The sequence below is a fragment of the Taeniopygia guttata genome, chromosome 1A (assembly GCF_048771995.1).
Source record: "Taeniopygia guttata chromosome 1A, bTaeGut7.mat, whole genome shotgun sequence".
Lineage (NCBI taxonomy): Eukaryota > Metazoa > Chordata > Aves > Passeriformes > Estrildidae > Taeniopygia > Taeniopygia guttata.
In genome coordinates this window covers 59,940,220-59,967,088 of record NC_133025.1, presented here as the reverse complement: position 1 = coordinate 59,967,088, position 26,869 = coordinate 59,940,220, and the positions used below count along the sequence as shown (strand labels likewise).

Below are 26,869 nucleotides of genomic sequence, written 5' to 3'. Positions count from 1 at the left end.
CCTTTAACTTCCAGCTGATAGGCATAACCCTAGTTAATGTTTGCTGCTCAGGGTAAGCTGGGCTAGGGTTTGATTTACTGCTCTGGCTGGTGAATTCTTGGATGGTTTTTTCCCTATTATGTTTCTATGCACAGAACTGCTTGTTTGCAAAATTATTTTTCAGATTGCACAAGAGATCAACTTACCTAATATACCAAATATTTCTGATTTTGCAGATTGCAGTCACAGCTGTTGCCATTACATATGACAAAAACCAAGCGCTACAAGCCAACAAAGCACCTACAGAAAAATCACAGCAAAGAGGTAAATGTTGTGAGGCATCTTTCCTTTTTTATCTCCAGTGCCTGATGAGTCTGGATTTTAATTTGAGTTACATGTACAGGTCACAGACCACAGAATATTCTGAGTTGAAAGGGACTCAAAAGGATGATCAAGTTCAAATATACATATTTTTCAGGGAGGTTCTTTCAACTCATAGAGGTTTTTTAGAGTTCTCATGTACTTGACCTGCAGCAGGTTGGCTTACTTATCAAGTATTACATATTTATTTTACATAATCAACAATTCTGTCGTACTTTCTTATTCTACCTACTTTGAAGTAGTTTTTATAAGTAGAAATTTTGTCTATACATGAAGAAGGTAAAAAATAAATGATAAAATTTTAAAAAAACCCAACCTTCTGAAAACCCTTAAGCAGATCAGTAACAGTTTTGGGGCTCAGTGAAGCACGTGGAGGGTGATGGAGGAGACTGCTGGGGTCTGCATATGTCACCTTGCTAATGAAGTACCATCTTATGCTGGAAATGCATGTGTGCAGTCTGGAATTCAGACAGAACTCAGGATACCCAGTTCTTCAGAATGGAATTAGATGGAACAAAGCCATATGTTTCTAAAACATTAGTTATAGCTGACTTCTTCATACAGTGATCTGTTTTCTTTCATGTGAAATAAGTGATAATTTTTATTATAATAGCTGACGTAGATCCAACTGCAGAATCCAAATAAAAACACATGAATGGACTTAATTTTTCTCCTAAAAACTTCAAATGCTGTTCAGTGGAAACAGGCTCTGTTCAGTGTTGCAGCTGGATTTGTTATTTGTTGTCACACACCTGTTTCTGCAGAACTGCATCACTTGATGCACTTGATGCTGAAAATACCTGTTCAAGTCAGACCTGACTAAATTGACTGTGCTTTTAATTACTGGCAAATCTTATTTTGGGGGTTAATTATCAGTTGGCCATATTTTCTATGTTGAAGCATCTACAGACAATGAAGAACAGCTACAATTTCCCCTGGAACTTTGCTCTGATCCCCTTTCTTCTCAACCATTCTCTCCAGCTAAAGGTCAGTTAAGAAGAAGAATATTAAACTGTTGTTTTTTATGGATTTTGAGTTCTGCTCTTTCATAGTTGTAGAAGCTTTAAAATATCTGTACTTTCACAGGCTTTAAATGTGCTTTGCTGCCTAAGCATAATGGGTATATTTGCTCCTGTTGTCAAATTTTTTGAGAGTCACAGAAGATGGTTTGGCTGATCATTCTGTCTATATTTCATGTCTTTGCATTTAGAATATGGAAGATGCTGCAAACCACTGGGTGTTGGGTGTCATCTGACATAACTATCAATTACCTAATAATTAGGCTTGTCACATACTGGAAATGGTCCATATAAAGTACCTCCATGTTTTCTCAGCCTCACAGAATTAATCTCATTGTTCTCGTGATGGGAAATACTTTACCTGCCAGATACTGGATGCATGCAAATTTCCTTTAAGTGAAAGGAGCCTAAGCTTGTATAGTAAATAATCTGTACAGTGCAGCACACTGTAGCTGTTAAACAGCTGCTTTATTTTACCTGAGATAGAGCTGCATTTCAAGAGTGGTTGTCACAGTTCTTCTATAACTGCATTAAAAATTCAAGTAATTGAAATCAGCTGTCTTTAACTCCTTCCCCCTTGTTGGATTATCTGCCAAAATGGTTACTGAGAGGAAATTAAATATCTGGGAATTACTGTAAATGTTTGAGTTCCCTTTTTTGCCTGTTAGATCAGTTGTGTAAAGAAGGGTGCCTTCCACACTTACTTGTATTTTCAGAGGCCAGATTAATTTCAGCAAAAATATTCTTACTGGTTTTTTTTTTAAATGCTTAACTTTTAATTTGCTACATGTTTTATTTTCAAAAAGAGAAGCTGTCCAGCAATTTCTGCTGGTGTCTCTGTACCCCTTCCTGGCCTGTGCTCCCTGTGTGCTGGGCACTGACCAGTGGAGGGCAGCCTGTTCCCACGTTCCCCTTTTCCTGGTGTTCTCCACATTCCATATCCTGCTGTAGGCAGAGTAGTTCAACCAGAAAATCATTCCATCTGTCATTTCTTCACAACCTTATTGTAGTTACATTTAATTAGCAGGTTATTTAATATATTTTTACTTTTCTGTAGGATTGTTTTTTTAAAAATATTGGTTTACAGTCTTATACAGTAGTGCCCTTTGATGAATAAATATATTAAAATTGCAAGGTAGATTTAGTAAAGTGAATTATTTATACTAACTCTGTTATCAAAGTACACAGTATACTATATAGGGGGTGGGTTTTTTTCACACTTGACTCTAAAATCTTTTACAAGGGTCAGAGAATTGTGGAGTAGTTTGGGTTGGAAGGGACCTTAAAGATCATCTCTTTCCAACCCCTGCCGTGGCAGGGACACCTTCCACTGTCCCAGGCTGCTCCAGGGCTTCCACAGTATCCCATCCAAACCTCCTCGGTCAGTGTGAAGCCATTCCCCTTGTGCTGTCACTGCAGGCCCTCCTAAATAGTCCCTCCCATCTTGCTTGGAAGCTGTTGTCCTGTAACTCTGCTTAATAGATGATCTGAACGCAATTAATTTTGTTTTATTAGAAGTCCTGGAGGGTGCAAGCTCCCACACAGGTATTCCTGCTGCTCAGAGAGGTGAGTTTCCTTAATTTAGCCATCTGCCAGAACAGAATGAGCATTCTTGGGATATTGGTATACTCTTTTTGGATGTGTCTTACTCCAGGAAGTGTTTACTACTTAACTGAGAGTGCATGCTCTGGTGTGGCTTAATGAGATCCTAATATTTTGATGTGACTTTTCATTATAAAAGTTAGATTTGTTAATAATAACAGCCTCTCTGTCAGGTACGTTGATAGAAGTTTATCTGACAGAAAATGAGTCCCTGGGAAGAGAGCTGTTTTGCCTGTGTTAATTTGAAGTTAGCATGTGTTCCTCCCGTTTCTTCGGGATAATGAAGAAACGGTGTTTGCAACCCCCCCCCCCCCGCCTTTTTTTTAAAGAAATGCAAACACCCCTGCAACTAATACCAAAAGTCATAGCAGAAACAACTCTTACTTTTGATTTTAATGATAATGGGTGGGGTGTTGGGGCAAGCAAGACTGTTCTGGAAGGAAGATTCATTTGTGTATAAAACAGAGGTGTTGTTTCAGTTTGTGACTCTTATCCTCATCACCAAAGCTTTTTTTTTTTCCACTCTGTAGGTTAGTTATCATTGATAAAGACAGTTGGGAAATTTAAATCCTGATCAGCAGCTCTTTGTAAGGAAGAAAAAGCAATGAAAATTAAAATTAAAAAAGGCTTAAATAAAGTTTAAAAAGCCACAACTTACAGCCTAAATTGAGATTATAAAAAAAAAAATTGAGCATAAGTCCTTAATTACTGTATTTGCATGTTTTTTCAGTGCTGAAGTCCCACTCAGGCAGTTGGTTCAGAGCTGGGACATCACCAGAAATCGGTACTTTGGTTTGGATGAGTCCAAACCTGTCCTGTAACTTTTCCTTTTAGACAGGCCTGGAACGGATGGTTGTTCTCTCTCAGATAGGAATCATTGCTTCCTCAAAAAGGAGCACTGCAATGAGCAAGAGACATCATCCATATATTTTTTTTCTGTTTTTTTTTCTTTTGTTTTTCTGTCTGTGTTTCCAGCAACGTCAGTTGATTACAGTTCCTTTGCAGACAGATGCAACAGCTGGATAGAGCTCATTAAACTGAAAGCTCAGACCATAAGGCGCGGATCAATTAAGACAAGTAGGCGGCTGTTTCTACCACGTTCTGATAATCTGAGACATATCTCTGATTTCCCAGTGGTGACTTAGTGACTGAGTGCCCTGCCCAGCAGGAGCATTGCAGGTCACATGTGGGATGAATTCCCAAGGGTGAAAACTGCTGACATTGTTCTGTAACCTCACTAGGGTCAATGAACTGTAGCGTAAAAAGCAAAATGAAGTCTTGCTGTAATTAGTTCTCCCTTCATGTGTACGCCTACTAATTGTATAACATCCACTGCATGGATGTAGGTGTATGTATGATCTTGGAAAATTGGGGGTGAGAAACAGGAAGCAATCACCAAGGGGACAGTCAAGGCAATGATCACTAAATTAGCAAGTGGTGAGTTGGTTTTCAGTAGTTCTTTGGCCACAGGTCTGACTATCTTGCTTAAATTAGCAGAGATTAATACCTGTTTTAATGGAAAATGCTGCACTGGGGAAACACAACAACTTTCACACTTCCTATAATTTGTTCTTCCAGCAGAATACATGTTTCAAAATGTTGGCACTTTTTCCTTTATCTTCACATTATAACTGATGGTTGTATGTGCAGCTGCTCGCCTCGATGTTTTCCTTTCGCAGGAATGCCACTCTTTCCAATAAATGCCATTTCAGCTTCTTGTCTCCTTCTGCATGCTTTGCATGATGATTTCCTTTCTCATGTATATGGCTGAGCATCACAGGCAGCTGAATGTTGTCACCAAGCTATGTGGAAAACCATAAAGAAGAGTTTTTGTGTTTTGAGGAACAATGATGGATCTTGATAGTTATTTTCTCCTGTTTTTTTCCCATTTTTCAGCGACTTCCCTTGAAAAAGCAAGTCCATTGGCTGAGGGATACTTACGGCACCGTTCTGTCCCATCGTGCACCAATTCCACTGTCTCAGTTGTTAAGATGACACCTCTTTCCTTTCTCCCTGGGGCGAAAATAACCAAATACCTTGGGATAATCAACATGTTTTTTATACGAGAAACCACTTCTTTGCGTGAGGTGAGCTGCGTGGCTGAGATTCCTTTTACGTCAGGGAACAATTTTTGTTCATTGTAAGAATCAGATGTTTGAATTGAGTGTGGCACAGCCAGGGAGTAGAATTTTAGTCACTTGTTGTCACTTGTGGGAAGGTGCTGAGTGCAGAGCAAGTTCCTTGGTGCTGGTCTTGTCACAGAGCACACAAAGCAGTTTTGTGCTTGGCACTGTTAGGAAAGGGTTAGCCAACAATTGCCATTGCTGTTAAATTGGATAGAACACTAAAGCAGTGAGTTCTAAAACAGAACTATGTGGAAAAAATGTGTCTGAGCATTGTCACCATTGTGTTGGCAGAAGTTGGGATCATTTGAACCCAAATTAAATGCTAAAGAAAAAAGAAATCATCTCTTCTTCTCTTGTTTAGCAAGCTCAGTGAGGAATGTTCACAGTGTATTTGTTTCACCATGTATTTGGTTAATTCTTTGGTTAATATAACATTGCCCATATCATAAATAATGTTATGCTGATTTTTAACTTTACATTCTGTGCATTCTCTGTAACAAAACTTGGTGTGTTGAGCATCAAAAATTACACCATGAGTCCATGACTGCACAGTGATGTTCAAACCTTGATCTCCAGTCTGCACTGGGAAAACAAGTAATCCTCTCAGCATGTCAAAATGCAAGCCATGTTCCTTATAATCTTCCTGTCCTTTTGGGAAGTAGCTGTATCTTTGCTTTTGGCCACAGAAAGAGTGTACATCTTGCCTGGTTTGTCAGTGCTGAAGTTTGCTGCTTTTTCCTAATTACACATCGCTGAAATTATAGAACAGATGTTAATAAAAATGATCAGTCTTCCTGAAAATGGGCTGTGAACTCTCTAGAGATACTTGGCTCAGACAAACATTTTGTTTGGATCTTGCAAGTTACTTTTAACTTCCCCTTTTAACTTGAGAAATCCATGTGTGAAAAGGACAGTGTTTTCAAAGGGAAGTCAGAGCACGGAAATGGTTCCAGGACATTCCTGGACTAAGTGCAGATTCTGTAGGTACAAATTCAGCAGCTGATGAGCTTTGGTCTCTGATAGATCCCAGCAAGGAAAGGTCACTCAAGTGTGTGATTGAGATCCTTCCTGGAGCTGGAATGTTGCACAGTCCCTGGGATGCTGTCACTGTGCTCTTTCCAGCACCTAGGGGAGCTGGTTTAAATTATTTCACCTACATAGGCTAAGTCACAAACTACTCTTACTACAGGATTGCCTTGAGTTACAATGGAGTCAGAACAGAGCAGTCATTAGATCCAACTCCAGCAGTGTGGTTCAGGTCCTACAAGGAAGTAATAACCAGCATTTTTATCTGTATTGCTTTATGTTTTGCCTGTGGTAGTGGTGAAGTATATACCAGAATAAAACATTAATGATAGAATGACACATTAATGCTAATTTCAAGTCAGATTAATCCATTGTTCTGAGGCTCTACTGTTTACAGGTGGGTGTTTTACAATCATTTTGTTACCTCTGGTCATCCAATGTTGCATTAGGTTTGTAATTAATATTTTTTTCCCATCAGTTGCTGTACCTTTGAAAGACTTGGACAAAATCAAAATTCCATGAAAATTATGAACTTGTATTGCATTTTGATTTCTTGCTGCAGCTGACTTGATTTCAGCCTTATGCTGGGTTTGATAAAATTATACCTGTCCTTTTTGTTTATAAATTTTCATCCAAGATACAGTTTTTTTATGCCTTTATGAGTCTGTTCAGGGCACATGTTACTTCTAGGAATGAGCACAGCCCTTAAATTCAGCTTAGTTCAGTCTCTTATTCTGTCTGCCTCTTCCATTGTCTCCAGTGGCACACACACAGAGTCATGGGGGAAGTCTGGTGGTCTTGCCTTTCACCTGAAGTTGGAAATTTTGTATGTATTTTGAACCAACAGTGAGCTCTGCTTGGATCAGTTTCTTTTCTCAGCATTTTTGTGGATTTTTATTTCTTTGGTTGGTTGCCTGGAAAATCCATACTTTGTTGTTTTCCTTCTCCTTTGACATCAATTTAAATTCTTCAGTTTTGCACCAAAGAAGTAAAAATGCCCCACAAGCACCATCAAGTCAGAAAAAAAAAAGGGATGGCTAGAAGTTCCTTTGTGCTTCAAGGGGGAAAATAAAAAAATTAACAGCTTGAGCAGCTCAAGTCTCTGCTTAATTATTATTTTGAGGGATCATGTCTTCAGTGAGTGTTGAGAACCAATGACAGTCATGAAGTTGCAGTGATCAAAGGTAATGTCACTCCTTCCTGGGAATTTCCAAGAATTTCATAGAACCTTAGAATGGTTTGGATTTGAAGGGACCTTAAAACTCTTGTTCCACCCCCCTGCCATGGCAGGGACACCTCCCACTGTCCCAGGCTGCTCCAAGCCCTGTCCAGCCTGGCCTGGGGCACTGCCTGGGATCCAGGGGCAGCCACAGCTGCTCTGGGCACCTGTGCCAAGGCCTCACCACTCACAGGGAACAATTCCTAATCCCCAATATCCCGTCTGTACCTGTCATTTTGAGGCAATTCCATCTTGTCCTGTCACTCTAGGCCCCTTGAATGGTCTCTGTCCATCTCATTTGTAACTATGACCCTTCAAACAGCGAGTGGCTTTTAACTTCTCCGCACCATTTAGGATTCACGGGATTTTTCAGCTGATAAATATGTAAGAGAAGTACTCTGCATCTTGTAGCTAGACCTAATATCATCTCTAATGTGTATTTTTTCCATTCTAGGAGGGTGGTGTCAGTGGCTTCCTGCACGCTTTTATTGCTGAAGTGTTTGCCATGGTGAGAGCCCATGTTGCAGCTCTGGGAGGGAATGCAGTTGTGTCATACATAATGAAGCAGTGTGTTTTCATGGAGAACCCAAACAAAAATCAGGTACACTGGGATGTGAAATGTCAAGTGCTCTTGGGGTTAGTATGATACAAATACTCATTTTATGTCTTTAAAAAACAGCAGTGTTGTACTGCCATAGCTGCACAACATTTCTTGATATTTTGCATAATGTTAGAAGAATCCAAGAGTGTTCTTGTATTAACACAAAATTAGGAGGATGCTTCATAAAAATCCAGATGCATAACACCAAGCTTGCTAGAATGAAGTAAATTGCAGGAAACAGTTGCACATTAGTGCAGAATTTACTTGGTATTTCTGATGTTGGATTACGATTTGGAGTGTAGGATTTCCATGTTAAAATACCTGGAGTTGCAGATGGAGATGGATATGCTCCATTTTGTACATAAAGGGACAAACCTTGATTTGTGAGGACAATAGCAGAATATTCAGTAAATTAAATATGTTCAATACAGTAAGCAAAGTAGGTACAGATATCCATGTACTTCACTGTGGTGAAATCCATCTGCACGTCTGGTAGCACACAAGTGAACGGATGGAAAAGAAAACAGCACAGGTCGCCTCGCCAATAAATTCTAATAATTTGTCCTTCTTCCAGTCCCTGTTGATTTGTCTGTGTAGTTCTGTTTAGCAGATATAAGTAAACATAAAAGATATGATTGCTGAATGTTTGGTAACTGGGTGTTGTCATTTTCCCAGGCTCAGTGCTTGATCAATGTCAGTGGTGATGCTGTCATCTTTGTCCGTGAGTCTGAGCTGGAGATGCTGCCAGTGCAGCCTTCTGCAGCTGCTCCTCAGCACACGAGTTCTGCAGGAGATGTCACAACATGAAGGCACAGCAAGTGAAGTAGTCACTGCTGCATATAACGGTTATTTAAAATGTGGGAATCTTTAGGTTTGCATCTTCAAAGTCAGTATCTTTCCATGACATTCACAGCCAAAATCCAGGACAATCACTCTTTTTTTGTTGTCGTACAACTTAGGTAAGTCAGAGCAGCGAACTGGCAAACTGGCAGTGTGCTCTGGTTCTTCTGTTACTGTGCTTGGCCTCTGTGAAACCAGGCAGCAGGTGAAGCACTCACAGGAGAACTTGGATTAGAATAGCAGGCGTCTCATGGAACTGTGGAAGGAAGGAAAAATTCTGTTCCATTTTTGAACTGTTCAGTGGGACCCTGATAATTTGTCATTCAGAGCCATTTCCGAGTTTGAGTGTTCTCTGAGCTGATTCTCAGGTCAGGGTGGGAGGGACGTGCCTGAGAAGTCTGTGTTGGAAACCTTTGATGGAGAAGGGAGAGATTTGTGTGCAGGCCAAGAAAACATGGGCTGGACTCTGAAGTTCCTTTGCATCGTAGAGTGTGAAGATGAAAAAGGAGAACCAAAAAGTTACGGTTTGAATTTCTGCTCATTGAAAGTTTTTTTTTCTTATTTTGTTGTTGTTTTTATATTTGGGAGCTGGAGTGTGGTGTTTTTTGTTTGTTTGTTTGTGGGTTTTTGGTTTTTTGTTTTTTTTTTTTTTTTTTTTTACCAGACCACAATGCTGTGATCCTGGGCGTCCCTGTGGTGGGACAAAAAAGCCCCAGAACACAATAAAAAGTTGCAGGGTGTGTCTGGTCCTAGTACAAGATGTTAATTTCAGTATTGACAAAGCAGGTCTTTTGTTATTTAAGACTTTGTGAATGAATTGTCCTGAGATTCATTTTCTTAAGGCAGGATCTGTTTCAAGGATGACCTAAACAGTCCCCCCAAAATGGCTTGTGCAGAGGTTATTCTGCAGCCTCCTTCCTGTTTAAATGTCTGGCTAATTGGAGACTGATTTATGTGTGTGACACTGGTTCCACTAGGCTTTTTTTGTTCTTTTCCAGTGCTGTAGCTGGGAAATAAGGGTACTGCAAAGACAGGAAATTTGTCATTTCCAGTAAAAGTCTGAAAGTTGGTGATACTCTATTGTAAAAAAAAAACAAACCCCACACCAAAAACCTTTGCTTTGAAGATGCATTCTTGCTTAATTCTGACAACATTGTACATGTAACTTGAACAAAGATGTAAACTTGAATGTAAATACTCTGTTCAGTGTTGAAATTAAGCAATGGCATGAATATTTGTTAAAACTAATTATTTCATTGTAAATGAGCATGAAAATCATTCTTGCACAATAAATATCTTTATAAAATTCGCTGTCTTAATGTATCTGCATTAGGTAGATGTGTAAGCTGGATGTACTGAAGATGTCCCACCCCCATTCTGCTCAGGGGCATCTTTTTGGAGTAGCATGTTCCAGCCCCTCTGTGTGCTGGGCTGCATGCAAAGCCCCCTGGGCAGCAGGGCAGGGGGTGCTGCCCTTCTGTTAAACTCCCTGCAGGGCTGGGCAGCACAGGAGGAGCTGGAGCTGCTGCAGAGCCCAGGGAAGCTCCAGGATGAGCAGGGGATGGAGCAGCTCTGCTGGCAGGTAAGGCTGGCACAGCTGGGGGTGTTCTCCTGGAGAAGGGAAAAGGCTTTGGGGTGACCTTGGTGGCCTTCCAGTGCCCAAACAGCGCACGAGAGCCTACAGGAAAGGTGGAGAGAGTTTATTTACCAGGGCCTGGAGTGTCAGGACAAGGGAAATGGCTTCGCACTGACAGGGAGTGGGTTTGGATGGGATATTGGGAAGAAATTCCTCCCTGTGAGGGTGGTGAGGCCCTGCAGAGGCTGCCCACAGAAGCTGTGGCTGCCCCATCCCTGGTAGGGTTTAGGATGAGGCTGGATGGAGCTCAGAGCAGCCTGGCTGGTCGAAGGTGTCCACTCCCAACATGCACCAAACTCCTCAACTTCTCCCCTCTCCTCCCAACAAATGAACTTCTAAAGCTGTTCCAACTCAGACCATTTTATGCTCCTGTAATTTGGATATTTTGAGGGGTTAATTATCCCTTATATTTGAAGTGTGTGAATTTGGCTCTTACCAGAACACTTCACTAACACAGTTAACTCATCTTGCTGAATTCTGTAGCTGTTGCAACCAAACTGCCATGAATTAATTTGCCTGTAAATAGCTGCAGCTCTTAATTGTTTTGCAAAGCAAATCTTGTCTCCCTTTGAAGCTAATGGCAGAATGTGAATAACTTCAGAAGGTCTTGGACTAGCACAAAAAGTCATGAGTATTCAGCATGAAATATCTGAAGTATCACACTGAAGCAAGTAGCTGGTTTGATTATTTTCCTTTTGAGGGGTGGTGGTTGCTTCTATGGAAGCATTAATGCCATCTTTTCTTTTCTAGCTGTTAAAATGTCACAGCTTCCCAGTGTGCTTCTTTAGACACAGGGGAGCCTTCTTACCTAGAAATTTTAATTCTTCTCCAATTATTATTCCAGAAGTGACAGACACAGTTTTTAACCACAGTCACAAAATTGTCACTTCTACTTTATGTATGTCAGTTCTGCAACTGACAAAGGAAAAATCCTAACCTTCAACATATGGACATTGCTTTCTACAGTCACCTGTCCTACAAATAAACTGTCATTATTTTAATAATGTAATTCGAGTGGCATCAAATTGAATGAAGTTGTTGTTTACTACCTTGGAAGAAAGGTTTATTATGATTTGTCTGAGCTCATCATAGAGTTTAGACTTTGAAAAATCCAAGCAGGCCCCTCTGACATAAAAGGGGTCTGTACTCCAGCAATTAAGTCACAGTCCAAACTAATTGAGAACACTAAATTAGCCTGGACAGAAACTTGCTCAGATCGCAGTGCAAGGAACAATTCAAATTTAACCTGACTGTTTTACTTGATATTCTGCAATAGAACAATACATTGTCTCATTGAATTTAATGAAGCACAAAGTCCTTAGTTTCTGCAATTAAAAAGGCGTGTGGGACAAGCAGCTGATCTCTCAAGCACCCTGGCTGCATTTGAGAGACAAATTTGACAGGAAATGATGTGAGACTGCCCAAGCCATTAGGAAGTCTGACATGAGAGGCCAAGTGATTAATGGCTTTGGTGGGTTGGGCATGGGTTTGTTTGATAACAAACAGCTGCTCTGGTGAAGATGACAACAGTGCTTCATTAATTTCTTTGCAGCTCATTCTGTGATGAAGTTGCACAGCCAACTGCTTCCAGATGCCTCCTGCAAGGTGGTTAAGTGCTGGATCCTGCCAGAGGGATCACCTGGCTGCCTATGCAGCCCTCAGGGAGCCTTTTGGGCAGAACTGAGGAGCGTGGCTCGAGCCCAGTCAGTGAAGCATCAGTGCAGAAGCTACAGCACAGTGTAGACCCTGTAAGGAAATAGGAGATGCCATCCTGTGGTGCTGGAGCACAAGAATGTTCAGATTTAGCAAAAAAGGGTATTGCAGCTGGGCAAATACAAAAGAAGGTGCGTGGTTTAGTGCCTTGTTTGATTAGAAGTTTGTTCGAGATGAACATTGTCCCAGTTCTGTAAAAGCTTTAAGGAAATCAGAATAAATATTTTGTGAGAAAGTTAAAAGTGTGCTTAAAAAGGAAAAGAGTTTGGGTGTTACTGTTTCTGTATGGAGTCCTTGGCCATGGAATAACACAGGAAGCAGGTTTTTTCCTCTGTGTGCCCAGATTTCATCTGGGATAGAGCTACCAGAGGGGTGGGGCACTCTGGTACTCAGCTGCTGGCTGGGGTTAAACCACAACACTGTCTTATGATGCTGCTGGAGAAGGAAAAAAATACACACTCCAATGACAACCACAGATATTTTTGGCTGGCTAGACACAGATTTAATTCATGTGATTTGCTTGAATGGTACAATTATGATATTAATTTTCATCGTGTTTCCTAAATACAAATGCAAGTGCAGAAACAGAGAACTGAATTGGCAGCCAATGAAATGCAGTTAACACACAGGAAATATCTCAATCTAAAGTAATTTGCAGATTATGAGAATAGGTGGGAGTGAAGCAGCAAGAGAAAAGGAAAATATAATATATGGAGATGACAAGAAATCAAATTAAATTAAATTTTACTTCTATGCATTTTACCAGCTATGCTTACTTTTCCTGTAAGAAAATCTTAATGACAGGGAATTCAAATATTTTTTGACTATTCTCTGGCGTCATGTCCAAAAAAATTCTTCAGTTGCTAAAATGAGGGAACTGAAAGCACCTGACGCCTCAGAACAGTCAGAATTACTGAAAAAATGCAGTCATGCAAAGAATAGAAGTATGCATGGCTGGAATGAAGAGGGGAAACACCCATGTGCTGATACAACTTCTGAGTAGTGACATCTGAGCTGTAATCCTTCAAACATCTAGAACAGACTGGAAAATTCTGGGATTAAGGAAACGTCAGGAAATTAACTCTTGGTGTTAGATGGATGAGGCAGTAAAATATTCACAAAATCCGTTTTCTTCCTTAGCTTTCCAGTATATGAAGGGAGGGGGCTGTGCCCTCTGCTCCCCCCAGCGAGACTCAGCCCAGGACCCAGCAGAGGAGGGGAGCCCAGGGCAGGCACCGAGGGATGGAGCAGCTCTGCTGGAGAAGAGGCAGCTTTGGGGTGAGCTCTGTGTCCTTCCCGTACCTGAGGGGAGCCTGCAGGGTGCAGAGGGACTATTCACAAGGGCCTGGGTGACAGGACAGGGGGAGCAGCTTCACACTGACACGGAGTGCCTTTGGATGGGATATTGGGACGAAATTCTTCCCTGGCAGGGTGGGCAGGCCCTGGTGCAGGTGCCTAGAGCAGCTGTGGCTGCCCCTGGATCCCTGGCAGTGCCCAAAGCCAGGCTGGATGGGGCTCTGAGCACCCTGGGACAGTGGGAGATGTCCCTGCCCAGGGCAGGGGGTGGAACTGGATGATGGCAAAGGTTTCTTCCAGCCCAAGCCATTCTGTGATTCTATCAAATACATCCCTGCTATTTCTGCATGTACTTACATAATCACAAACATAAATGAGCAGTGCAAACATATTTGTGCTGTGGGGATTCCCGCCTAAAGATGCAAACATTTATATCTGATTTCATGGCGTTTTAACTGTTGGAAACTTCTAGTTACTGCTCGAGGTGACCCAGCAAGAAGTCAAGGGGCACACCTGGACAGCTTGCAGAGAAACAAGGACAAAACCCACTGCTCCTGAAAACCAGGGTGCACAATTGGAGACACTGGGAATCAAACTCAATAAAACAGTGAGTGGCTGATATCATGGTACTTACGTTATTTTTGGAATATTTAAACTTATGCTTGGGTTAATTTCTACCCTATGAGAAAATGGTGTTAAGTGAGCTAGGACACTGCTGTACAGTGCTCAAGTGCTCTTAGGTTAACAATCAGGGGAAAGAAAATTTTAACAGACACACTGAAAATCAACTTCACCTCTAAATGCTCCCCATTTTTTTCCACATTGTGACAAATGTTTCAGTTCCCTGTGAAATTAGGTAATACACTTGGTTGAAGTTGGTCTAAAAGCCTTTCTTTATTAGAAGGCATGATGGGTAGTTAGCTCAGAAATGTCTTGCTGAATATCTCTAGGTTTAATATGATCTTCCTATGGTTTTATAACAGTATTTTAGAGATACTGAATCATTTGAGTTGTGAGTATTTAACCCCTCTGGAAATCTGACACTTGAGGACATTTCATATTGAATAATCACAAAAATAACCACTGGAACTAGGCATAAGAATATTTTGAACTCATCACCCAAAATTTTGGAGACACTGTTTGGACACAGACTGACTGAAAACCCAAGGGAATCTGCTCCTGAGATCTGTGTCATGCAGGAAAAAACAGTTTTAGAATTAATCTAGATGGCACCCAAGGCAGAACAGCAAAGGCTGCAGCTAAATCCTAGGGCTGAAATTTTGTCTGGCTGTAGCCCTTATCCATGCTCCAAACCCAGCAATCAAAAAGCCTCTGACCACAATGACAGAACATCCTTTGTTCCATCCGTTCTGTGCTGAGGAAAAGCATCAGTTGCAGATTTACCCAGCTTTCCCTCCACATTCATCTCCTCTTCAGCCTCCATAAACGAACTTATCCTTGTAAAACTACAAACAGATGCCAACAAAGCTCCCAGATTTACATCTGAGGAGTTATCTGCTTATTCGACATTTACAGTTTGGAAAATCTGCGGAAGGAAAAGAAATGCAAGATGTTTGCAGGATGTTTGATGTTTGTAATTACTGTAACTGCAAAACACAGCACATTATTTGTTCCAGGAATGGTCTCAGCAGCAACAGTGTTTGCCTGTCCTCCAGGTCTCAGCTGTGGGAAGTATTTTGACAGCTCCATCCACAGTGGGGAGCTCCACGTGGGCAGAGTTGTGTTTTCTTTTTGCTGCTGAAGTGAGGCTTTCAAGTTTGCCAAAACCCCCGGGCACGTGAGCACATTTTCCTCCTAAAACACCTCCTTACCCTCTCCCTCGCTCCCAAGGCAGGGAAGTTGATTTCCACACTGGTGCTTGGTGGTATCAGCCTCTGGAAATGCTGTCCTAGTGGGACAGCCCAGTGTCATTTCCAGCTCCTGTCCCAGAGCTGGCCCTGCAGGACAAGCTGGGCTCTGAGCTGGAGCCTCCCTCACTCCCTGCCTGTGCTCAGCCCTGGGATTGGGACTTGGAGCTTCCTTAGGGCACATTCCACCCACAGCTGGCACCAGCTGCTGGAAATCATCACCCCTGGCACGGGGAGAGCACCCTGGCAGCCCAGCACGTTGCAATAAAAGCTCCCTGGCAGACTTCTCCCTCCTGCTTGGGAGCAGAAGGTAAGTGGGGATGTGTCTGACATCCCAGGCAGGACCACCCAGCCACCTGTGACCTCCTGCTACACTCATCACCAGAAACAGAAGCCAAATCTAAACCCAGCTCAAACCTAGAGGAAGCTGAAGGCAGGCACCTGGAGAATGCAGGGTCAGCTTAGGGAAATCCACCCTCCATCCTGCAAATCGTGGGCTCTCTTCTCTCGGAGTGACTGGCTCCTTCTCCTTTATACTCTGCAGAGTCCAGGCAGCTCCAGTCTGGGGATCCACAGGTAATGTTTTCATTTCCATTTCTTCTCTGAAGACAACTCTAGAAAGAGATATCCATGTCCTTTTCTCTCAGTGTGTGATTACAGTGACTAAAATAATGCTTTTACCACAATTTGCAGCTTCCTCATGTCCTGACATGAAGGAGCTCGGTGGTTTCATGTAGTTTGGTTGGTGGCTTGCATTCCAAAGCTATTTCAAAGCACTGCATGGCACTTGACTGTGTGTTTTCCCAACATTTTTTCATATCTCTTTGAATCTTCAAGTCTGCAAAAGTCATCATGCTATGCAAGTAAGGACTGTATTTTAATAACTGAATTTTGAATGGCACTCAGTAATGTCTTAACTCAGACTGGTTATTTTTCACAGCAATGTATATTTTGACCCCTCCAGTTCAGCAGAAATCATGTTAATGATGGCAGAATTACACCTGCTACCAGATGACTGATTATTTGCACATCGAAGATTTTGTTATTTGCTCAATTTCTGATACAATGGCAATTTTCTGTTGCCCTCTCAAAAGGTTATTCTTTGCTATATCTTAGCATTGTTGCACAAACTTATGATGTCATATTACCCACAAAGTGAATAGGCAGTTGAAAAAGTATGTTCAGTCTCCAAATAAAAGGGCTTTGTTGATATTTATCTTCCCAGCCAGTTTATGTTGTCTCTTAGAGTCTCTCCCACCAGCTGGCTGGATTAATGACTTGTGAAACTTCCCTGCCTGACACGAGTGCAGTGTGGCATCTTGCAAGACACAGCCATCCATCTCCTGGGTCTCTTCTCAAGAGAGAAAACTGGTAATTCCCTGCCTTTCAAATGGTTTATAGGATTAATCTCAGACTGAAAGCACAGCCCCTCAAATCTTTTCAAAGGGATTCACATTTGAGTAAGTACCTTGAGAAGAATGACGAAGCTCCACAGCTAAAGATGTCTGTGTGTCCGCAGTCCATGGTGGGATCACAGCTGTGAAAGAGCTGTTGTGGATGCAGAGCGTGGCTGAAGTTCAGCAGAGGAATGTGCAGGTTGGTCCCTGGTCCTGCATTTCTGGAGGTTTTAGCCATGGTGTCGATGTTGTCTTTGTGCAATAACTGCAAATCCCTGTGGGAGGCTGCTTTCCCTTAGAAACCACACCCAGTCACACTCAGTATTTCCCTTTTCTTTCACTTACAGATTGCATTGTCACCCAGCATGAAAAATAGTACTCCAGCTGTTTTCAGTTTCATCTCTGTCCTTTGGTGGACAATTTCTGTGTCAAGCCTTGCTTCCATCTTAATTATATTTGTGAAAAGACAGAATAAATTTTCACTATTGTTCGCCCATTAACAAACTTTAAATTTTCTACCTGGGCCCCAATGAAGTGATGCTGCATAAATTTGGAGGCCATGAAAAAAAAAACAAACCAAAAAAAACCAGGATGATCTTGAAACACTTCACTAATATTAGCTGTTGGTGCATCCAACCGTTTGAATCACAGCTGAATCTCCCTGGAATGTGTGTCCCACAGCATTGCACTAGCCTTGAAGAAGTCTCTGTTACAAATCTACCTCGATCATCAGTCAAATATTTTCAAGTCTCTGTCTCTGTTTTCTCTGTTAAATGGAGAAAAGACAAACAACTTCTTTCCAGAAGTTTTAAATCACTAATTAAAAATGCAAGGAGGTCCTAGTTCTGGTTCCAGTGCACCAATGTTGCTGTGTGCATATTGCTGCTGCACACAACTGTGTGTCAATCAATACGTTTGGGAAGACTCTCATGAAGCCAGTGACTTCTGCCTTTGCTGTATGGGTAAATGGGAAGTCTGGGCAATGCCAAGCTGCCAATCTCTGCACAGGGCTCAGCACCCTGCACTCCTTCTGTGCCTGGAGCCTCCCTCTGGCCCGGCTGTTTCATTTCCCATCACTGCAGCCTTGGCTTTTCCCTCAATTCTAAGCCTGATTTCCATTTTCCCTGTGGATGCTGGTTCTGGTTTTGCCCATCATCCTGCACCCTTCAGAGCAGTAGCCTCTGCTCAGGGTCTGAGTGTTTGCCAGAGGAGCCACCCACAGCCAGAGTGTTTGTGAGGCTTTGTTTTAGACACTTGTCTGTCCAGGCTTTGAGAGTCTCAGTCACCCTTGGCAGAAGTTGTCTTTGAACACATTACTGCATCCTCTTTTCTTGCTTCATCCTTTTCTCTGTTACCTTTTCCAGGGTGGACAGCTGAACAAATCCCATCATCTCTATCTGGTGCTAATTCTCAGCAGCAGAGGCGTCTCCTGATGCCTCACACAAATTCAAGTTCCTCCCTAGTCAGAACTAAGGATCATTTGTGATAACAAGAGAAGGTGCAGCAACCACATTAACAAGTTTTTTCCTCTCTTCTGCTTTTCTTTTATTCACTTCATCCTGGTCTAGAGGGATTACTTATTGTGAGACCAAATTTATTATGTCCCCCTCTATATCAGACACAGCCTTCTCACAAAAAGGATTCTTAACCAACACTAAATTATGAATGATGGCTTCCTGAAAACAACTGCTCAAATTGAAATTTCTGCAAATGTCAGACATGAGGTCAGAATCTGTTTGAGCTCCCAAGGAAAAGGAACTGCACTTAGAAGGGAAGAGCCTGTTTGCTTTAGATATGTGCTTGTAGTCTCTGTGCATGTGGGTGTGCGTGCTCTATTGTGCCTTTTATATGCATTTTCTTCCTGCACAAATTGTGCATTATACAATAGAACCTTCCAGCCACAATATCTTTGGCATGTCAGTTCTAATACACAAAGTCATAGAATAGTTTGGGTTAGAAGAGCCCTAAGGATCATCCAGTTCCAGTCCCCTGCTATGGGCAGGGACATTTTTCACTGTCCCAGGGTGCTCCAAGCCGTGTCCAGCCTGGCATTGGGCACTTCCAGAGATCCAGGGGTAACCACAGCTTCTCTGGGCAGCTGTGCCAGGGCCTGCTCACCCTTTCAGTAGAGAATTTCTTCTGTAAATCTAACCTGATTTTCCCCCTCTTTGAGTCTGAACCATTCCCCTTTTTCCCACCACTACAGTTCCTGATGAAGAGTCCCTCTTCAGCTTCCTTTTAGGTCTTTTCAGGTACAGGAAGGCTGCCATGAGGTCTTCATGCAACCTTCTCTTCTCTAGGCTGAGCAGAACTTAATTGATACTGCCCCAGCAAGTCCCTGATGCTGCTGAGTAGCTGTTTTTGTGAGTGAGCCCATTACCTTCAGCACAGCTCACCCCTGTTAACAGTGAGCACAAACTCATAGGGCTGTACAGGCAGGAATTTCACCCAGAATTTCCAAGTTCTTATTTATCCTCACCTTACTGGTGCTCCTGCCCACCCACGTCTTACATGGGCATTTTTATGTGCATTAAAACACACTAAAGAGGTACCCTGAAGCCAGTGCTGTACAGCAGAAGTCTGGTTTTTATCCTTCCCTAGAGGTACTTCAGTAATGTACAGAGGTGAGGGTAAGGTTGTAAAAATTGCCCGTGTAGGAACACATAAAATTCTATTTTATGAGAAAACCTTCTTTTCATGCAGAACCAAAAAGCAAAGTACCTGTGGCTAATGCCTTGACACATTCCTTGTCAATTACTCCTGCATGTTTTCACTCATTCTCGTTCCACCTTTTTACCAGCCAACATCACTGTTGGCATAAAAAGATGTTTTGAAAGTCTTTTCAACACTGCTCATAGCAGAGGTTCTCAGTTCTGGAGAACGAGCTCTGTCTTCCATCAGTAAGTCATTTCCCCCCATTTTATGCTTCATTCTTGTGTATTCTGACTCCTCTGTGCAGCTGGAAGGATGACTGTAGCTGTTGTCACAGTGATGGCACTATTACAGCATGGCAGCTGAAGGGAAAACATGTGGCAGAACTGGTAATGTTTTTTTTCAGAGGACTGGTACCACTGGCACAAGCCAGGTAAAAACTGGTTAGCTTTTGGACAGCAGGACTTTGCAGGAATTAATTTGATATTGTAGTTACAATTCTCTCCTTTAATAGGATTATGAAAAACTGTCTGTTTAGGGGCTTAAAATGCTTTATCAGTGCGAATATACATTTGTGGGCGGTTCCAATAGAGCTGCAGAGTAAATTCTGATAGGGAGAGGCATAATGGGAATTTGCCAACAGGGCAACTGTGCATCCATTCATACAGTTCAGTGTTTGTGCTGGTCATACAGGGGGAGATTTGGATGCCCATTTTAGATCTGTGTGAACAGAAGGAATTCAGAGAAATCAGCCCATTCACAGGTGACACCACACAAAAGCTGGCCTACAATAATAGTCCAGGCAGGTGATGATTTCTGAATATTTCTGTGTTGTACATTGGGTAAAAAAAAAAAAAAAATCCATACCAAAGGAGCACTGGTTATTTATGGCAGGGGGAAATAAGGGCTGGGGTTCCACACACAGAGTGCTTATTTTTCCTTCAGCTTTGTTTTCCTTTGAAAAATAAAAATCCAATTTTCATACAGACTCTAATAACATAGCATGAAGTACCTCCAGAACAGAGGGCAGAGCATAGAGCAAGGGATTTCAGTCAGGTGGTCACTGAGTGCATTGGGAAGATAATGGATTTGCCAGGTATATGGCATGGTGACATTTCCATCAACTAAAAGGATGCCATACCCTGAAAATTGATTCCAGTGCAACTCCTCTGCTAAATTCTGCAGAACAGAAAGTGTGTGGGAGGCTGAAGTGGAGGGAAATTCCCTGTTATTTTGGAAGTGAGAGCTGAGAGAGTGCAAAGACGAGGTACAGGGGATGCCTGTAGGAGTACACGATACTCCAATGAAAGCAGGCCAAAGCCGGATATTTTGACGGATGTGGTTCTAATCTTCGCCAGTGTTTTGGGCTGGGAGCACGGGAAAGAAGAAAAGCTGGATTCTGTGGCTGGGGAAAGGAGTTGTTCGAGCAGAGTGTCAGCTCCACCCGCAGGGGCAGTGCAGGAATGCAGCAGGGAACGCAGGCATCCTGCTGGTGCATTTTGGGGGAAAATCGGGCAAACCACAGCACGGCGTTTTCCTTCCATCCGGGAATAGTCACGCTGTGTCACCTGAGAGCTCAAACGCTGTTTCATTCCATGCTGTCACTCGTTGCTTTTCTCTGCGCTGCCTTTTAAAGGCACCTCTCAGAACAACTTTTTTTTTTTTTTTTTTTTTTTTTTTTCCTTTGCTGTAGTGGACAGACCCTGCCCAGGATTACCTGGCCCTTCTGGCTGGGATCTTACTTGGAACCAAGTCAGGGAGGTGAGGTTCAACTCACCATCAATTCTCACTAAAATGGATTTCAACAGAGTGCAGTCATGCCTGAATATCAATTTTCTGCTTCAATTTAAAGATATGGATTGTTGATCACGTCTCTGTATCTCCTCAGCAAAGTGTCACTGGCGTATTTCAGGCTATTTGCTTGTAAGCAAGGTTGATTTTTGTCGGTTTATCCTTACCTCCTGTTTATTGTCCAGCCTCAGCTGTTAGTGCCAGCAGAAGGAGGGGTGTGCTGCTCTTCAGGGAGCGCTGCCAGAGGAAAAGGACAACGAGGGATGGCACTGCACGGAGTGACAGCCCTGGCTTTGAGCTGCTCCTGCTGTGGGGACAATTCCCACCTGTGCAGGAGCAGGGCAAGGCCGGGCAGCCCCAGCAGCAGCACAGCCAGAGCTCTCCTGTCCCCGCAGCTCGCCAGCAGCCTGCTGGGGCTTCCTGCTGGAATGGACTTAGAGAACAGCTTAGGAATAGCTCACCGGATCACCAATAAAAGGTATCCCAAAATCTTGTGTATATTGGGTGTACTTTAACTTAATTCACTGCAAGCAGTTTGCACATTGAAATAATTCGTCATTCCTGCTTTCTCTTGTTCTTTTCCACTTTCTTGTTTCCCAAGCAATACAGGGCCTCCAGTCTGTCTCTTCTCAGCCAAAGGTGAGCTAAGTGTCAGGATCTAATTTGGGATTCAGTTTTGTTCATCTTTTTTTCTATCACTTTTGTTTTGTTTTACTTTGAATGGCTCTAGCCAACTGTGTTTTGAATTAGTCTCCAGAGACTGAATGGTTCTGTTTGTTTTTAATAAACATGACTGGACAGATTCTGGTTTATTCTGCTGTTGGTAAATAATTTCCTCACCAAAATGAAAATATTTACCTGGCTCTAAATATTTTTTTTCCTAGAGGTTAACCAAAATGCCTTGCTCAGTTTCTTTTCCCATTTTTGTCATTAGAGAACACCTATAACACTCCAGACAACTGTAGCATATCAAATATGAATGAAAATAATATTTCTTCTGCAATTACATGTTTCTGGCATTTTTATGTTCATTTGACATCATGAAGTAAATGTTCTGTTTGTCAGTGTATATTTCTACACAGCAACATGCTGTGAATGAGAATGTAATTCCTTCTCTCAAGCACTGAAAGTGCATTGAGATTTCCAGGTTTATTTTTTAACTGAGAACTAAGCATGTGGGGATCTTTAGCTGAAAACACTGTTGAAACACCCAGCTATTATTTATGGTATTGTATTGCTGTCTTAGGGCCAGAAGATACCAAACTAACTGTATCAAACTTTCTTCTTGATTTCCTTCCTTCACCCAATTACCCCTTAATTCCCTTAATTACTACTCAGCCCTGCAAGTCGCCCCGAAATAGCCAAGACTCCGTGTGCTGAAAGTCTGGAGAGCAGCTGGCTACTAACTCATGCTCTGTGGTAGTCTGCAGTGTTCTGAGTGGGTCTGAAAGGTGTCTGGAGATGGAGAACACAAATGGATGGTACCAGCCTGGGCTCAGTCTGCCTTTTGTGCCAGGGACTAGAGTGGGCTCTGAAAGCAGGATCTGCCACTGAGATGCTGAGAGGAATTGAAGGTGTCACCCATGTTTCAGCCTGCCTGGTTATCAGAGAGCTGCTTTCTGCTGCTGGGGTCACTCTGCTGGCATGAAATGATGGCACTGGTGATATAGGAGGGCTGAGGGCTGTGCAAGTGGCACCCTCATCCTGGTGTGCAGATGGATTCAGCACCCCCGAGGGCTGGAGCACCAGCAGCCACCCACACTCCACCGGGAGCGTGACCCTGGCTGTGCTCTCCTCACAGACCCAGCCACCCTGGTGGGCACAGGAAATCATGGAATGTCCCAAACTGGAAGAAACCCAAAAAGGATCATCGAAATCCAACTCCTGCTCCTGCACAGGACAACCCTGAGAATCCACCGTGTGCCAGAGAGTGCTTTCGTGCTTTCCAAATGCTTCTTGAAGAACTTTGTCAGGGTTGATACCACGAGCACGTCCCCGGGGAGCCTGTTACAGTGCCCACCACCATCTGGGTGAAGAACCTTTTCCTAACATCCCGTCCAAACCTCCCCTGGCACAGCTTCATGGCATTCCCTCGGGTCTTTTCAGGGGTCACCACGGAGATGAGATGGGTGCTTGCCCCCCAGTCTCCTCTCCGCCAGGCTGAAGGGAGAAGTGCCCTCCGCCGCTCCTTGTGAGAGCTGCTGAGCTCGGGCTCGGCGCCGCTGGCAGGGGCCCGCTCAGCTTTTGGCTTTGCCGTGCGGGAGGTTTCCGACATTGTCCCCAGGCACCTCAGCCCACAGCTGGTTCCGTGCGCTTTCTGTAGGATGTCCTTGGTGCGGGACGCAATGCCTGGGCGGGCGCGGTGATCGCGGCTCCGGGGCTCTCGGCTGGAAGCCGGGGCAGGTAGGAAGCACTCGGGGCGGCTCCGGGGGAGGACGGGGCGGGACGGGCACCGGCGGGCGGGGGTCGGTGCCCGCCGGGGCGCCTTGGGGGCTGTGCGGCCTCTGCCGGGGAAGAGAGCCGGGCGCTCTCCCTGCACGGGGAAGGGGAAAGCGAGGGAGAGCGGGTCGGTGGGAGCCGGCGGCGGAACCGGAGCGGGAGCTCCCCGCCCGGCTGCCCGCGTTCCTGCCGCCGAACGGGGCGGGCGCGGCGCCGGAGCGGAGCCCCGCAGCAGCGAGCGCCCCGCGCCCTCCCTGCCTCCCTCCGGGCCGGGCGGCGAGGCCGGAGCGCCCCGCGGCCGGGGCGGGGTGGAAATTTACCGGGTCGGTCCTCAGCGAGGGGCTCGGCAGGAGGCGGGGGAGGGCGGGGAGCGGCGGAGCATCATCTGGCGGGGAAGGCGAGGGACCAAATGACTGTGAGGAAGGGCGGCAGCCGCCACCGCCGCCGAGACAGGAGCGAGCCGCGGCGCAGCGGCAGCAGCAGCCCCGCTCCCCCGGTGGCGATGGCGGCGGGCGGCGGCGGGGCTGAGCGGAACTGAGCCGGGCCGAGCCGGGCCGGGTCCCCGCCCGCGGCTCCGCATGGCGCGGGCCTGATGTGGGAGCGCGGCCCGGAGCCGCGGCGGCGCTGCGGGACCAGGAGGAGGATGGCGGGGCTGGCGTGGAAGTGGCCGCGTACCCGCCTGCCCGTGGGCGCCAGCGCCCTGGGCGTCTTCGTCCTGTGCTGGCTCTACGTGTTCCCCGTGTACCGGCTGCCGGACGAGAAGGAGATCGTGCAGGGGGTGCTGCTGCAGCAGGGCAAGGCGTGGAGGAGGAACCAGACCGCGGTCGCGCTGTTCAGGTACCGCCGTGCGCGGCCCAAGGGCAGCGGGGACGGGCGGCGCGGACCGCCGGCCGCGGCCCGAGCCCGCCCGGGCGCTCCCGCCCCGCCGAGCCCCGAACTTCATCCTTTCCTCCCCGACCCTTTGTTCTGTCTCAGCGGGCGGCAGGCGGGCAGGGCCCCCCCTTCTGCCCGGCAAAACTTTTCCTGGGGTGGCTGTGCTGGCCGCGGGGAGGAGAAGGGGCTCGGCGCGGGGGATGGAGGCTCATCCCCGCAGGGACCCTTGGTCGGGGCGGTGAGGTGCCGAGGGCGCGGCGGCCGCCGGCACAATGGGATGCTTCTCGCCAGCCGGGTACCGGCGGCACCGGCAGCGGCCGTGGCTGCTGACAAAGCCCGGGGCTGCCGGGCCGGCTGCCCGCTCCGGGGCTGCGGGACGGAGCCCGGCTGGCGGGGCCCCCGGGATGCGCCGGGAGCGTTCGCGGATCGCATCCCTGGCAGCTCCGCGCTGCTCTCCGCGGTTTGTTACAGGAGCCACGTGAAAAGGCACCTTTTCTCTCCGCTCTGCCTTTGGCCGGGCTGGGAAATGGCGATAGTCCTTGGGGCCGCTTGGCCTTGGCCAGCTGCGCAGGAGGGGCGATGCTGCAGCCCGGCCCCGCCGCTGCCAGCGGCGAACCCCGGCCGGGTCCCTGCGGCGGGCAGGAGGCTTTAATCGCTCTTCCTTACCAGCGTCCGCAGTGGAGACTTGCAGCCCCTCAGAAATTTCTCGCATGTTTGGGTAAAATACAGGCAATTGGAAGAGAGGCAGATTTCCCTCCTTTCCCCGGAGGGAAGCTGGGTTTTTTTCTCCCTGTTCTCCAACTGGCAAATTGAAGATCAGAGTGAGTGGTAATCGAACTGCCTCCAGAAAAACCCTCTTTAGTAAAATTAACCAGATCCGAAATTCAAAGGACCTATTTTCCCTTTTAAAAATATTTTTGTTTGTTTTTAAGTGGAGTACAGTTTTACTTCAAGTTCTTCAGTATTTTCTGAATGTATTCGCCTTTGTTGTGAACTGTAGCTGATGTTAATATCGAGCTTAGTATATCTTGTCTGCTGGTATAACAGAAACCTTACGGTTCTTGAAATGCACATCTGTTGGTTAGCCCCCAAAGCCTGGAGGAAATATGAGCAATGATGGGTGATAAGCAGGAATGTGTTGATACTATCTCATTAGGCAGGCCTGGAAGAAGTCCTCCCTTTAATACAGAATATTAGCAATATTATAGCAATTATTATAGCAAAAAGGTACAGATGCAGGATCCCTCTCCTAAAGCACTTAACTAACACTAGAAGCTACGATGATCTTCCTGACTATTAGTTAATCTTGATCCTGTGCACCAAAGACCCCCATTTTTGGGGGTAGATGAATCCAGCTTTTTTTAAAATTACCCCACAGGTTATGTAGGAGAGAGTTTGGTCTGTTAGTTGTCAGGTTAGTAAACCAAATGTTGTTTGAAGATTGGTGGTGCTGCTGCAGTTTCAGTTTACAAAACAGTTTTAGACCATTTGTACCACATGGTTTAGTAACAAAAACTCTGTGTGGCTTATCAGCTATTCCACTTGCCCATATGTTTTTCTACTCTCTAAGCATAGTGATTATCTCAGAGATGCTATTGAAGAGAGTCTCATGCAATAAAAGGAGCTGTTGTTTCTTGTCTGAGCCTCTTGATGAGTTGCTATAGCACTAAACAATGAACTTAAAATCAATCTGCTTTAAAAGTAGTTTTTAAGAGAAATTGTATGCTGGAGACATGTAGTGAGTATAGTAAACTGTATTATTCCAACACTTGTGAAGTAGAACTCTTATTTTTGCTGCTTTAATTTGCTTTTCTTCATGATAGAAGATTTTGAAGGCCATGTGAGGCAAGCTGCTGTATATTTGAGATTAACAGAAACTCTTTGCTCTGGTCCTGCTGTCCCTAAGCAAGCCAGCTGTAAAAACTCCAAATTTAACTTTCTGCTGGAAAATTCCAGATAATGTCAGTCTCTGTTAGAATGGGAAGGGAGGGATAGAGCTTCACAGAAAACCTGCATGTGAACTCTCAAGTAATATGGCTTTCCATAATAGTCTAATATTAAGTGTGCTTGCTCCAGGTACAGAAGGCAAAGTGACTTAGCAAGTTCAACAAAACCATCGGGGTAATTTGGGGTAGTTTGGGTTGAAGCCTGGCAACCAAGTGCTGGTAGCTCCTCAGTCTCCACTGCTGCTTCCTTCTCCTCTCTGTACAGCCTGAAAACTTATGGAAAGATCTGACTCCTGTTCTTGATTATGCAAGAACCCAGACTGGCCTGGTTCTTGTGGAATGATTCGATGGGGCTTTTGTGTTTGAATGAATTTCCAGAACTGCTTTTCAAATATAAATAGCTGTATAATTAGCCATGGATGCCTTTAAATTTCAAAACACTAGATGTTTGGGGTAGTTATAAGG

The 26,869-nt window shown here is 44.7% G+C and overlaps 2 protein-coding genes across 36 annotated transcripts in view; both read left to right on the top strand.

Annotated features, from left to right (window-relative positions):
* C2CD5 (C2 calcium dependent domain containing 5) overlaps positions 1-10,099 on the top strand; it is a 57,342-nt gene extending 47,243 nt beyond the window's left edge. For 19 of the 35 annotated variants that reach the window (XM_030263821.4, XM_030263826.4, XM_030263824.4 and 16 more), the window contains 7 exons: positions 216-303; positions 1,261-1,347; positions 2,895-2,945; positions 3,957-4,058; positions 4,878-5,068; positions 7,807-7,953; positions 8,629-10,099. In XM_030263821.4, coding sequence (XP_030119681.2) covers positions 216-303; positions 1,261-1,347; positions 2,895-2,945; positions 3,957-4,058; positions 4,878-5,068; positions 7,807-7,953; positions 8,629-8,760 — 798 coding nt within the window. In that variant the 3' untranslated portion in view covers positions 8,761-10,099. Of the gene's footprint in view, positions 1-215; positions 304-1,260; positions 1,348-2,894; positions 2,946-3,711; positions 3,766-3,956; positions 4,059-4,327; positions 4,419-4,877; positions 5,069-7,806; positions 7,954-8,628 lie in introns of those variants that run through there. The other 16 variants (XM_030263822.4, XM_012569288.5, XM_041713636.2 and 13 more) reach the window with 5 other exon arrangements.
* Positions 10,100-23,928: 13,829 nt separating this feature from the next.
* The window catches only part of ST8SIA1 (ST8 alpha-N-acetyl-neuraminide alpha-2,8-sialyltransferase 1), a 108,059-nt gene continuing 105,118 nt past the window's right edge, over positions 23,929-26,869 (top strand). The window contains exon 1 of the mRNA XM_002187229.7: positions 23,929-24,422. Within this exon, the coding sequence (XP_002187265.4) occupies positions 24,178-24,422 (245 nt within the window). The 5' untranslated portion in view covers positions 23,929-24,177. The remainder of the gene's footprint in view (positions 24,423-26,869) is intronic.